Source organism: Panicum hallii, chromosome 4 (assembly GCF_002211085.1).
Source record: "Panicum hallii strain FIL2 chromosome 4, PHallii_v3.1, whole genome shotgun sequence".
Lineage (NCBI taxonomy): Eukaryota > Viridiplantae > Streptophyta > Magnoliopsida > Poales > Poaceae > Panicum > Panicum hallii.
This window is the reverse complement of record NC_038045.1, coordinates 7,915,443-7,928,050: the sequence shown is the minus strand read 5'-3', so window position 1 is coordinate 7,928,050 and position 12,608 is coordinate 7,915,443. Positions and strand designations below refer to the sequence as shown.

Genomic DNA, 12,608 nt, shown 5'->3' with positions numbered 1-12,608 from the left:
GGGAACTTGAAAAATCGCCATCGAGTTCTCCAGCGGATCTCTGATGCGCACCCCTACCTGGCGCGCCAGCTGTCGGGTTTTATCCGGCTGCCCACCAAGGGGTATACCCAAGGTGGTAGGTTTTAGGTTGGGATGCGCCGAGATCAGGAACTCGAAGGTGCAGACAACACAAGATTTAGACAGGTTTAGGCCGCAATATGCGTAATGCCCTACGTCCTGTATGATGGTTTGTATTGCCTTGGTGTTGATCTGGTGATCTTATCTTTTGAGGGGGTCCCTGCCCGCCCTTATATATCCGGGGGGACAGGGTTACATGAATCCTAGCCTGATACTAGCTTAGGAATCGTACTCAAGTACAACTCGAGTAGTTTCCTTCTGTATCGACTAGTTCTACTCCGCATGCGAGTAGAATATAACATAAATGAGGTACAGGACATGTCCTATCCCCTAGTCCGATACGGACTCCTTAATGTACACAGCCCCGTGGCCCCGGGTCTGACAGTAGAGTCAATAACTTCGTCGATGCGTCAGAGCGCGAAGGGGTCCTTCGGGCAATGTTTATTGAGATCAGTATAATCCACACGCATCCTCCATTTATTGTTATTCTTTTTCAAGACTAGTACAGGGTTAGCTAACCACTTAAGGTGGTACACTTCTTTAATAAAACCAGCCGCGAGTAGTTTTGCTAGCTCTTTCTTGATAGCCTCCCTCTTGTCGGGGGCGAAGCGTCGTAGTCATTGCTTCTTCGAAGTGCCTTTAGGGTCGAATTTTAGGCAATGCTCAATCAACTCCTTGGGCACCCCTGTCATATCCACTGGTTTTCATGTGAATATGTCCCAGTTAGCCCTAAGGAAGCTGACGAGCGTGCTTTCCTATTTGTCGCCTAAGCCAACCCCGATCAAAGCAGTTTTGGATGGGTCACCTTCTTGCAGCTGGATAGTCTTGATGCCGACGTCGCTGGGGTTGGGTTTAGCCCTCGACTAGCTAGGCCGCTGGTAGGAGATCTCCATCTCTGAGTTGGTCAGCTTCTGTGTGGCCGTGAGTACTTCTGCAGATGGCTCTGTCACGCGTGATGTCATGGTTACTCGATCGCTTCCTGGTCGCAGTCGTACAACTTCTTCAGGTCGCCACGGAGTGCGAGTACGCCTGTCTTGCCTGGCATTTTAAGTAGCAGGTAGACGTAGTGGAGCACGGCCATGAATTTGGCTAGTGCCGGTCTGCCAAGGATGGCATGATATGACGAGTCAAAATTCGCCACCTCGAACTTGATGTACTCAGTGCGGTAGTTATCTTTTGTCCCAAAGGTGACTGGCAGGACCATTGACCCAAATGGTGTAACTGCGTTACCCGGGACAATGTCGTAGAAAGGAGCTTTGATGGGGGTGAGAGTCTTGGAGATGTCCAGGCCCATCTTCTTCAGAGTACTCGCGAAAAGTAGGTTGAGGTCGGTCCCGCCGTTGATGAGTACTCAGGTTAGCTGTGAGCTCGCCACGATAGGGTCCAGGACGAGCGGGAATTTTCCCGGCTCAGAGAAGCTGGTCCATTGATCATCCCTGGAGAAGGAGATCGAGACCTTGTTGTATCTCAGACGCCTTGTCATGGCCAGCTCCACAGAGAGTATTTCGCACAGGGTCAACTTCTGCACACGCTTGGAGGGGAATCCACCATCTCCGCCGAAGATGATGTTGATGACGTTCTTCGAATCCTAGAAGCCTTGAGCCCCTGACTTGTCACCTTCCTCATGGTCCTCCTGGTCCTTTTGCTTTACTGCTTGAGGGAGGGGTGGTGCATTCAGTGACTTGCGGATAGTGACGCACTCGAAAAGTGTGTGTCGTGACTTCGGGTGTATCGGGCATTGTTTGTGCATATTGTGTGTCGTTGTTCCCTGACTTCTTACCACGCGGGTTGCACTCGACAGCCGCGACTTCTTGGTCTGGCTTGCATTTTTGGGTGTTCCCTGAGTGGCTCCACTGGCTCTTGTCCAAGTGGCTGTTGCCATTGCTTTGCTTATCATGGTTGCATTTGGGGAATCGGTCATTCTCCTCGTCCTCCTAGTCAGCCCACCGTGCCATCATATCACATAGCTCCACGGCAGTAGTCGGCGATTGCTTCCGAAGTCGTGGTACGTGTGCTTCAAGAAGAGCCCGTTCTGGAAGCAGTGGATGACGTCCTCGTTGGTGATGTTGGCGATGGTGTCGCGCATCTCAAAGAAACACCCGGTGTAGGATCTCAGGGTCTCGTTCATCTCTTGCTTCACCTGGGACAGATCATGGCGAGTACCCGCTCTAATCATGGATCCTTGGAAGTTGTCGATGAATGCCCGTTTAAGGTCCTCCCACGAGTCGATGGAGTTTGGCTTGAGGCTTTCAGGCCATGTGAGGGGTGCGGACTCCAGAGCCACTGGGAAATAGAGAGCTTTGGTAGAGTTGGATCCCCCTGAAACTTCAATAGCAACAGAGTAGCATCAAATCCACTGGCGCAGGTCTTGCTTACCATCATATTTCGGGATTCCGACTGGTTTGAAGTCCTTTGGATAGGACTTGTCGGTGATGCTGGTGGTGAAGGCGGCGAAACGGTCGCTGTCGTCGTCGTCGTGGCACCTACTGGTACGGTACCTGCTCCTTGATTCAATAACACGCCGCGCGTCGCGGCCTTCATTGATCTTCTGCCTGAGGTCGGTCGTGCAAGCGTCGTGAAGGCTACCCATGAGTGGATCTTGGCCTTGATGCCTTACACCATTCTGGTTGCGAGTGGATTGTTGTACTTCTTGTTCATTGTTGCCACGCGCGAACGAGTGGCTCTCTTTGCGCTGGCGGTTGTCGTTCCTCCGGCCCCCAGGGCCTCCTCCGGGGGTGCGACTGACCAGCGCGGTTTCGCCATGGCGCTCAGACCTCGAGGGCGGATTCGGAGTGGAAGACACTGGATGTTGCCCATCGAGTTGCACGAGTGCGCGCTGAGTCAGATACTGCAGCCTTTGCATCTGGGGATTGGGTGCGAGTTGCTGGGCTAAGAGGGATGCTTCTGCGATGGAGCCAATGGGTGTACGGTACTACCGATCTGTGACTACTGCAAAAGCGTTGTTTAGATCCCTTGGTTCGCGGGCGCGATTCTGCGCATTGCGCCTGCGCTGGGCACACTTGGCGTTCTTCACCCGCTGGAACATTCGGTGCTCCTCATCTTCATCCTAGAGAGCATCAACTGTGGGCTCATCGGTTGAGACATCCGCAAGTTGCTCGTTGTCGTACTGGGGGTCCAGCTCGTCGTCCTCTGCATTGCAAAGGGAGGCCATGCAGACTTGACAATCCGGCGAGTGGTTAACCGTAAGGCTGTACTCGAGTAGCTCCGTGCTACTTTCTCCCTCTTTCGCGATGGGAGAGAGAGGTCTACTTTCTCCCTCTTTCGCGATGGGAGAGAGAGGTCTGCTCTCCTGGAAGGGTAGTTCCTGCGTGAAGGCCACAAGTCGGGACTCATAATCGAGTAGTTCGAAGGGCTCAAAGCCCTTCGAGTACACGAAATGGCCTTGCAGCGTTGATGTTATGGTTAAACCCAGATGGCTGCCTAAAAATGATTCGGTGTGGCCATCGGGTTGCGAGTGGTTTTCAAAGGCGAGGGCCGCCCGATGGGCGGTGGCTCCCTCGTCTCCGAGTCCTTCACGGAACTAGCTTGAAGGTGTAGTACTGCGCGAGGAGTACTCTTCGTTGGAGTCCATGTAGATATCGAAAATGGGGCCTTCCGGCAAGCGGTGGCTCCCACATTCTTGAGCTTGAGCAGCAGATCCAAATCTTCCCCCAAGTCAGAGAGGGATTTAGATTGTGTGGTCCCCTCAGATCGGTTTGAATCTGACCCGACGAGATCTGGTGCGTCACGAGTGAAAGTCGCGTAAAAAACGGACATCTTTTCGATCTGCAAGGCCAAATCAGGAAACAACAGATCGTCGAGGTTGTTGATGAACTCGTCGAGATCGTTGCTTGGAGTTGGTGAAGAGGCCTCCGGCTCCCTAGAGTTGGCTAGGTGGCTGTTGAAGCCACTCGAAGCCACCCGAACCGTTGGCGATGAAGATCCAGGAGCCGAATGTGAAAGTTGTGCCCTCGTCGAGCACTGCGCTGGTGAAGTTGAAGGATGCCATCGAATTATCCGGTGGATGCTTGATTAAAACCTCTACTTGGCGCGCTAGATGTCAGTGTTTTACCGCCACGCCCACCGAGGGATATCCTCGAGGTGGTGAGTTTATAGGTAGGGTGTCGCCGAGATCAGGAACTCGAAGGTGCAAGGAACACAAGGTTTAGACAGGTTCAGACCGCCGAGAGCGTAATACCCTACGTCCTGTGTGGTTTGTATTGCTTTTGATGGTGATTGTCCCTAAGGGGTCCCTGTCCGCCCTTATGTAGTCTGGGGGGACAAGTTTACATGAAAGTTCCAGTCGGGTACAAACCCAGGAGTCCTACCCGAGTATTTCTCGGGCAGTTTCCTACCGTGTCCAACTAATTTCACTACTATACGAGTAGTTCTACTGCACTACGAGATGTAGGGCGTGGGCCATATCCCATCCCATATCCTACAAGAAGTACGCCACGTACACACTCCCGTATGCCCGGGTCTGACAGCCCGTCATCAATCTATGGTGCCGAACAGCCCTAAGTTATGCTCCAACGGGCGAAAAGGGAGGTTGGGCTGGTTTGCCGAAAAGGGAGGTCGGGCTGGTTTACTGGAAATACGAACGTAGCTGGTTTCCAGCAAGCTAGGCTCCACCTAACTCACCGGGCAAAACTATTTTGCATCTCCTTACATTCGGTACCTGCTCGTTCGCTGCGTTATGGAGGAACGCCGCTGGCGGCCAGCTCCCCCGCAAGTCCGACGGAGCTCGGCCGCGCGCGGCGGCATCACCAATTTGTACTGCTGCGGTTAGACTTAGACTAGATTAGATCATAAGCCTGGCTAGGTTAGTATAAGCAACCAAACACACCCGTAATGTCCAATGTTATGCACCCTTACGCTCCCACTTCATCACCAACTACGAGCGGATTCTGAACACATGCTTCAAACACTCAATTTGTGCAGTTTACCCGCATTAGTTTGTAGAAGAGATGTGTTAGTTGTCCGATGAGGTAGTGTTTGGTAGGAGTGGTAATGCAAACGCAAACGGAATCAGTTCACAGTGTAATCGAAGGTGGGATGAGTGCTTGCATATTTTGTTTGGTTTAAAATTGTAACGGTATCAGATAACACTTCTACTAAAAATTTCAGCTACTAGCAAGGCTTGTGTGCTTTCTTCCGAGTTGCGGTGCCTGCGCCCGCCGGTAGCGCACTACGTACGTTCTACTAGCTACTAGTATTTTCCTTTGGAGAAGGCAACGCGATGCGTTAACAGACCACGGCCGGCGGTAACGAGATTGAATATGCTGGTAACCGATTCCATGGTAATTGATTACATACCACCTCCAACCAAACGCAAGTAACGTGATTGCTTCCCCGCCGTAATCTGGTTACGTTATAAAATGGTGAACCAAACGCTAACTCAGCTTCACTCAGGTGGTGTTTGGTTCCGTGCTGGGTGCGGGAACGGCACCGTAATCAGCTGCTGGCGGTAGCTGCTGCAGGGAATTCAAAAACATCTTTTGTTTGGTAACGAGGTGCCACGCTGCGTCGGCCTTGCGGGATCAGATAACGCCGGATGGGGAGTGGTAACGAGCTTGCATGGCCCAGTATCCGATCGCGCTGCGATCGGTTGCAGGTCGATCAAAATAAACAGAAAATAACAGGAACTAATGTCGTTGTAAACCGATGACGGGGCAAAAAGGCCGAACCAAACGCCTTCTTATAGTTTCTAACAGTCCAACCAAAAGAGAGTAACTTGCGAGAAATACACATCAGATACTCGGGCTCGACGTGCGTGTCAACGTGGGAGCGCAAGGGCATCACCGCCGGCGGCTGCATCGACTTCACCGACGATGAACTCGGCGATGCCTGCCTGTGCAGGCGTGGCGAAAATTACGTCGTGCCATACAAAAAAAAAGTTGCAAGGTTCGTCGATCATGGTTTGTCGATCGATCAAACCAAAGATAAAATTTATTTTTTGCGTGTCCACCGTGCACAGCGCACAACACGGCAGCCTGCAGCGCACGCCATGGCCTTTTCCGTTGTGCTCCGACTAGGGGTGGTAGAGGGTTTAAAATTTTACCTAGATAATCTATCCAGATCTAAAAGTCTGATTCTAATCTTATACAATTTTAATAATTTTATATAACTTTAAGCTCAATATTAAAAATCTAAGTTAAATTGTGAAAAGATTACTAGTACCATGATCCATTACCACCTCTAGCTCCGACTACTGCATATTCCGTGTCCACTCTCTCCATCATAAAAGAATGCAATTCTCGCTTTCCGACAAGTCAAATAATTTTATGTTCGACCAAATCTATACAAATAAAATTACTAACATTTATATTTTTAAATAAATTTAGTATGAAAATATATTACATGATTAATCTAATTATACTTATTATATAATATAAATAATTATATTATTTTATATTAATTTGGTCAAACGTCAAATTATTTAGCTCCTCGAAAAACGAGCGTTGCATTTTTTTGCCACGGAGGGAGTACTCACGATCGGACCACCGGCGGCCATCAGTTTGGGCCGGGCCGTTCTGGACCGTATCCGTTTATCTGATCCCAACGACCCGATTAGCCCACATTAAGATGGGCCCTGATTAGCACCACCCTATAGACCAGTTCCCGATCGAGCCCAGCCAAGCCCAATCCCAATTCAAATCAACCAGATCCAAATGCTTCTGGCAGACTGGCACGGGGGGCACCCACATGTTTGCAGCGAGAGGGTAGCAGGGAGTAGGAAAAAGGATAATTGAATTGGGGAAGCGGAAGAACAGGATAGAGGTAGGAAGAGCAGAGGAATGCTTGAGGAATAAGAATATGTTTACAGTTTGTTTTTCTCCCCTCGCTCTTCCTCTCTCTCGTGTAGTTCTAGTTCTCGTACACGGGCTCAGCCCTTTCGCTCGCATGCAAGCGAGTGGATCCATTCCGATCCAGTGACACGCATTGTGCTTCTTGGACCTGGAGCTTTGGCGGAGTGCTGCCGGCCTGGCTGGAGATGATGGGGTACTAACACCACGTCCCCATCAATCAAATCAAACGATTCCCACCAAAAAAAGATACATAAAAAAAAATTCAAGTCCAATGATCGCGCGACGCGCCACGGCGGCCGCAAAACTATCTCGCGGCCCCGGCGTCCCGCGAGCTCCAGCGCCCCTGAGAAGCTTCCAACCAAAATATCCGACGCAGCTCGTGCTCCTCCATCCCTTCCTTCTCGTACTTTCCAGAACGTTCCGCGCCTTCCCTATAAGTACCAGGACGCCACCCCATGTCTCCCGCCAAAGCACCGACCCGCGCACCCGCCTACCCGACGCAGCAGACTCCGCCGGATGGAGCACCCTGCGGCCGTGACGGTCAAGCAGGAGGAGGACGACGACGAAGTGGTGGTGGTGCTGGACGCTGGGGGGCGAGCAGGCGCGGCGTTGGCGCCGGCGCCGGAGCCCTGGCAGTCGCCGGCGGCGTCTCAGGTTCCGCCGTTCCTGGCAAAGATGTTCGAGCTGGTGGAGGACCCGGCGACGGACGGCGTGGTATCGTGGAGCGCGGCGCGGAACAGCTTCGTGGTGTGGGACCCGCACGCCTTCGCGGCGGGGCTCCTCCCGCGCCGCTTCAAGCACGCCAACTTCTCCACCTTCCTTCGGCAGCTCAACACCTACGTCAGTAATCGCATTTACAATTCGTAATTATTGACATTGCAATGTTAGTCCTACAGGTGTTGTTCTTCTGCTAATCCATTTGCTGATTCTCTTTGGTCTTTGCTCATCAATTGTTGATGTGCCGTTCGTGTGCACGCGATAATGCCGTGCAGGGATTCCGCAAGGTGAGCCCGGACAGGTGGGAGTTCGCGCACGCCGACTTCCTCGCCGGCCAGCACCACCTCCTTGCCAACATCCGCCGTCGTCGCGGCGCCGCGCCGGGAGGATCCAGGACGGCGAGGACCAGCGCGGCCGGGAGCGGCGACCGTGAGAAGGAGGAGCTCGAGAAGCTGCGGCGCGACCGCGAGGCGCTGGTGCGGGAGCTGGCGCGGCTGCGGCGCGGGCAGCAGGAGGCCCGCGCGCAGCTGCTGGACATGGAGCGCCGCGTGCGGGGCACGGAGCGGCGGCAGGAGCAGTGCACGGCCTTCCTGGCCCGCGCCGTCGGGAACCCGGGCTTCCTGGACGGCCTGCTGGCGCGCCGGGGCCGCGCGGCGCCCGTGGAGGCCGGCAGGAAGCGGCGGCTGCTCGACGCCGCCGCGGCCGCGCCGGACGCGGCGGACGTCCTCGCCTTCGAGGAGTTGGCGCTGGCGGCGGGCGCCGAGGTCGAGGCGGCTCCCGTCCTGGCCGCCGCGGCGGCGAGCCAGGTCTCCAGCAGCACCGCCACCGCCACGGACATGATATGGTACGAGCTGCTCGGGGAGGAGCAGGTGGAGATCGATGACGAGGTGGAGGAGCTCGTCGCGGCCGCGGCCGCCGCGGAGGCGGCCGAGCCGTGGGAGGAGATGGGCGACGAGGAGGTGGAGGAGCTGGTGCAGCAGATTGGCTGCCTGGGCTCGCCAAGCCCTTGATCACCACGATTCCGCAAGGTGCAGACCGTGCAGCTGCAATGGTGCTCAGTGCTGAGCACTCAGCAGCTAACTTACAATGGCGGCACTGGAGCTGTGTGGGTACAGTACTCCAGCAGTGTGCCTGTGGATTGGACCATAATGGCCGTGTCTTGGCTTGTGTATTAGTATCGTTAGCCTTCCTATTTGATTGTGGTTAGTTAGTTCTGATTATTAAGTCTGTAAACGGTCTGCTAATTCGGATTCTACTTCTGTTTTGTAGGATCCGATGATGGCGATGAGTCATACAACCCAAGGAGTGGGCGTGTCCATGGATGCAGCGGCCTGCTCCAGGTGGTTGATGTACTTATAAGGTTATGTCGCATGCGGTATGAATGAATGTAAGAATGAATCGTATTCATATCCTCTTGGATTTCAGTTCCATCTGTTCTTTTCTGAATGATACTATTAGTTTCATTGTTCAGAGGCTCTTTCAGTGACGAGGATTTTCTTTGTTCACTCCTGAACTTCAGGTGATTGGATTGGAGTTTCTCGTATGATCAGTGAGCTTCCGATGGTGGTTTCCTTCTCTTGATGACGCTGATGTGGCGAGCTTCCCGTGATGGTTTCCTCGTCTGTTTTGCTTTTAGGGGGGAGGAGCAGCGGAGAACCGCCGGATATGGAGTGCCGGTGCCAGGCCAAGGGCAAGAGGAGACGGCTCGATGGAGCCGGATCCCGGTAGCGGGGCAGGGGCAGCGATCACAGATCCGGCAGTGAGGACTCAATCGGAGGCAGGAAGGAGGTGGACGGGCTGGGGTGAGCTGTGTGCACCTGAGGAAGCACAATGTGCTTTTGCGCCAGGAAAAGAAACAGCGCCTCATGGAGGAAGAAAGAAGGAATGGACGCCGTTTGATGTACATCCAACGGGTGGAGATGGCCGACCTGAAGAAACGGAAATAGCTATCAGCCTATCACATCGCGTTTTCGTTTTCTGATGGATTTGATCAGTAGCAGAAGAACAGAAGTCAAAGAAGAAACTCCTGGTGACAAACGAGCACTGTTGGGGGCACTTTGGGCTGAATATTTTGCCAATGTCCCCAGGCCTCCCAAGGACCACAAGATGTGGCTCCGCCCCCAAACAGGAACAACTGAACATCTCACCCAGATAAGCTCACTCTTCAATATTCTGATGACGCCCGCACGGGGGGCACATCACATCTTGATCAAGGCAGCTGTTGGCGAGTTTCTGTTGATCGTGCAGGCCTCGTCTCCGACGGAATCGCTTGACACAGATTCGTGGCCGCACGTCAAGGCACGGGTGAGCGTAAATTCATTCACCGCATAGAAGGGCAATCAGAGCCAAGAGAACAAAGGCAGATTGCATCAGCTTAGCGAACGTCACTTTCAAAAGTAACAACACTTGTCAAACAGTATTTACACAAGTTCAAAGGAGAACAAATTAAAACTACTTGTAACTCTAAAAAAAACTACTTGTCAGCAATTTACATCATCACTGAGAGGGTTGATTTCCGATAGTGTTATCAATCATCATCTTCCTCATCGTCGAATTCCTCCTCTTCGTCCTCTTCATCACTCAACTCTTCCATAGACTCATCGTCGTCATCATTAACTACAAAACCTCCCAGAGTTTCATCTTCCTCATCCTCTTCTTCCCCTACCTCTTCAACCTCGTCATCATCATCTCCACCTTTAGCCTTTGAGATCTCTTGACGAGGCTTTTTCGGGCCTTTAGATCTTGTCACATACTTTGACCTCTTCACACCAGGACCTCTTGCCGGGGATTCCTTTTCATCCTCACTCTCATCAGTCCAGTCCTCATCTTCCCCTTCTCCATCTTTCTTCTTCTTGTTCTGACCCCAGCCTTTTGATCTACCTCTCCTGTTGCTAATCTCATCATCTTCATCGTCCGGGGTCCTCTTCGTTTCCTCTAGAAACCAATTCCAATCCTTTGGAGCACGAATCCTTCCCTTTGGATAACTGTCAAATTCATGGCCCATTGACAAGAACCCAAATTCTGCAGGCAAAACCATACTTCGTCACTCAATAGAACAGAAATGTATTTTGGCAATAAAGACAACAAGCCAAAAACATTTGGGTAATTATTTCAACATTAATGCCTTCTCCTGGCAACAGGAGAAAAATACACCAAAAACTCACTATTGCTCAAATATGATTTTATTGAAAAACCATGGCCAATAGTCCATTACTCCAATTTTAACCATATGAAATGTTTTGTGTTTTCACTAATGTCCAGGGATTGAAACCTTCTGCGTTCAGATGTTACCCTATCAAAATATACAGTTCCATATAAATACAGTACAAAAACCTGAATCTAAATCAATCTGTTCCTTCTTCATCAGACACGGCCTTGTTCAGAAATTGACAAGCTAGACAACAAGTATTCTGAATGTACGTCAACTAATGAAAGCAGAGTACATAAGGCAAAATTGAAACCCAACTAATTGCAAGCCACACAACTTCGATCCAACCTAAACTGAACACTGTACCAATCTGTCGCTAAAAAGCTATGTACAATCAAATTTGTAACTGAATTCCAAAAAAAATAGCCCTCACAGCGATGCAAATTCTAAAGGAATTGAAACCTTCTCCCCATTCACACATTCCTTTCAAACACAATGTTGCATCAGGTTTCGAAAAATACAGTACAAAAAAACTGAAGCTACACCAAACTGTTACTTCTGCATCACACACTAGCATTGTTGTGAAATCTGACAGGGTTGCCAATAATTATTCTGAACTTATCATCAACCAGCACGTGCGGCGTACGCAGGGCAACATCGAAATGAGATCAAATGCGAGCTAGACAGTCCAAAATAACCTACATTGAGAGCAGTATCAGTTCACCGCTAGAAATGTATGTGGAACGAATTCAAATTTGTCCTGGAACTTTTGTCTAAAAAAATTTGTCCTGGAACTTGGAAAAGTTCAACTTCCCTGAAATGCAAGGAAAAGGAACACAAGCTTACCTCGAACCGGATCGACGCTTGCTAGATCGATATCCAAACCCTCCGCCGCCGCCTCCTTTTCCTCTTCAGTGACCTCCATGGCCTCTTCCTCCGCAGCCCGCTTCTCCCTCTCCCTCTCCCTCTCCCGCTCCCGCTCCTTCCGCTCCCGCGTCCGGCTCTCCCGCCTCGCCACTGCGTCCAGCACGGCGGCATCCACCTCACCCTTCCCGTTCTCCTCCCTCCTCCGCACCGCCCAGAACGCGGGCGCCTTGAGCGACAGCGACAGCGCGTCCCCGGGCCTGAGCTCGCCCTTCTCCCCGCGCCGGAACACGCCGCTGGTCCAGACATCCAGCGAGCGGACCGCCACGGGGTTCCTGCCGACGACCTCGAACGCGACCCCGGACTCGCCGCCGCCGCCATCGAGAAGGCGGAGGGACACGTGGCGGCGCGAGACGGTGCGGTCCGCGGAGGGGCCGCCGCCGCCCAGGTCCCCGCGGCCGAGGTCGGCCGTTGGGGAGTCAACGGAGAGTGCCACCGCCCTGCTTCCCCCGCCGCCGCTTTCGAGATCAAGCTCCATAGCGCGGAGAGAGAGAGAGAGAGCAGAGGCCGCCTGGGTCGTGGGCTTGTGGAATGACGGGAAGGACGAAGAGAGAAGCCTTCTTTGTTTTTCCTGGTGGAAAAAGTTCATTTTACCTGGACAATGAAACCGAGTTTCTCTTCAACCGTAAAACCGTCCGTCTGAACTTCTTAAGTCGCGATACCGAACTATAACTTTTCTGACTTTTCTCAGTGATTTTTTTCTTTTCTTTTATATTTATTTTAGCTGAATCTTTAAAAAATCATAATAAATTAGCAAAAATTATAAGATATAAAACCAATTTTATTAGATTCCACATAAGTAGATCTATGAACATGTGATATGATATAATTTAGTAAAAAATATGTGTTGTACTTTTAGATATATATATATTTTTCTATAATTAACTCATAGA

The 12,608-nt window shown here is 51.6% G+C and overlaps 2 protein-coding genes across 20 annotated transcripts; one reads left to right on the top strand and one right to left on the bottom strand.

Moving 5' to 3' along the window:
• Positions 1–7,231: 7,231 nt before the first annotated feature.
• LOC112891094 (putative heat stress transcription factor A-6a) lies at positions 7,232–9,860 on the top strand. 19 transcript variants are annotated; one of them, XM_025958021.1, is made up of 5 exons: positions 7,232–7,766; positions 7,919–8,671; positions 8,913–9,003; positions 9,163–9,192; positions 9,280–9,860. In XM_025958021.1, exons 1-2 carry the CDS (start codon positions 7,443–7,445, stop codon positions 8,651–8,653), a joined length of 1,059 nt encoding a protein of 352 aa, XP_025813806.1. In that variant the 5' UTR covers positions 7,232–7,442; the 3' UTR covers positions 8,654–8,671; positions 8,913–9,003; positions 9,163–9,192; positions 9,280–9,860. The 19 variants fall into 19 exon arrangements, with proteins under 19 accessions (XP_025813806.1, XP_025813805.1, XP_025813797.1 ...); XM_025958020.1 differs by having other exon boundaries at positions 8,913–9,030; positions 9,115–9,192; XM_025958012.1 differs by having other exon boundaries at positions 7,919–8,845; positions 8,913–9,018.
• A 147-nt stretch (positions 9,861–10,007) lies between these two features.
• On the bottom strand, positions 10,008–12,259 carry LOC112891096 (DEAD-box ATP-dependent RNA helicase 42). The gene is made up of 2 exons (XM_025958023.1): positions 11,638–12,259; positions 10,008–10,664 (listed from the first exon to the last, which is right to left on the bottom strand). The coding sequence occupies exons 1-2, from the start codon at positions 12,191–12,193 to the stop codon at positions 10,171–10,173; spliced, it is 1,050 nt and encodes a 349-aa protein (XP_025813808.1). The 5' UTR covers positions 12,194–12,259; the 3' UTR covers positions 10,008–10,170.
• Between the last annotated feature and the right edge of the window lie 349 nt (positions 12,260–12,608).

What these genes read in the sequence shown, in the direction of transcription:
- LOC112891094 (XM_025958022.1), top strand. Translation starts at nt 7,443, where the DNA reads ATGGAGCACCCTGCGGCCGTGACGGTCAAGCAGGAGGAGGACGACGAC. An exon ending in TTCGGCAGCTCAACACCTAC is followed by an intron (nt 7,767 to 7,918) that starts GTCAGTAATCGC and finishes AATGCCGTGCAG; the next exon opens with GGATTCCGCAAGGTGAGCCC.
- LOC112891096 (XM_025958023.1), bottom strand. Translation starts at nt 12,193, where the DNA reads ATGGAGCTTGATCTCGAAAGCGGCGGCGGGGGAAGCAGGGCGGTGGCA. An exon ending in AAGCGTCGATCCGGTTCGAG is followed by an intron (nt 10,665 to 11,637) that starts GTAAGCTTGTGT and finishes TTTTGCCTGCAG; the next exon opens with AATTTGGGTTCTTGTCAATG.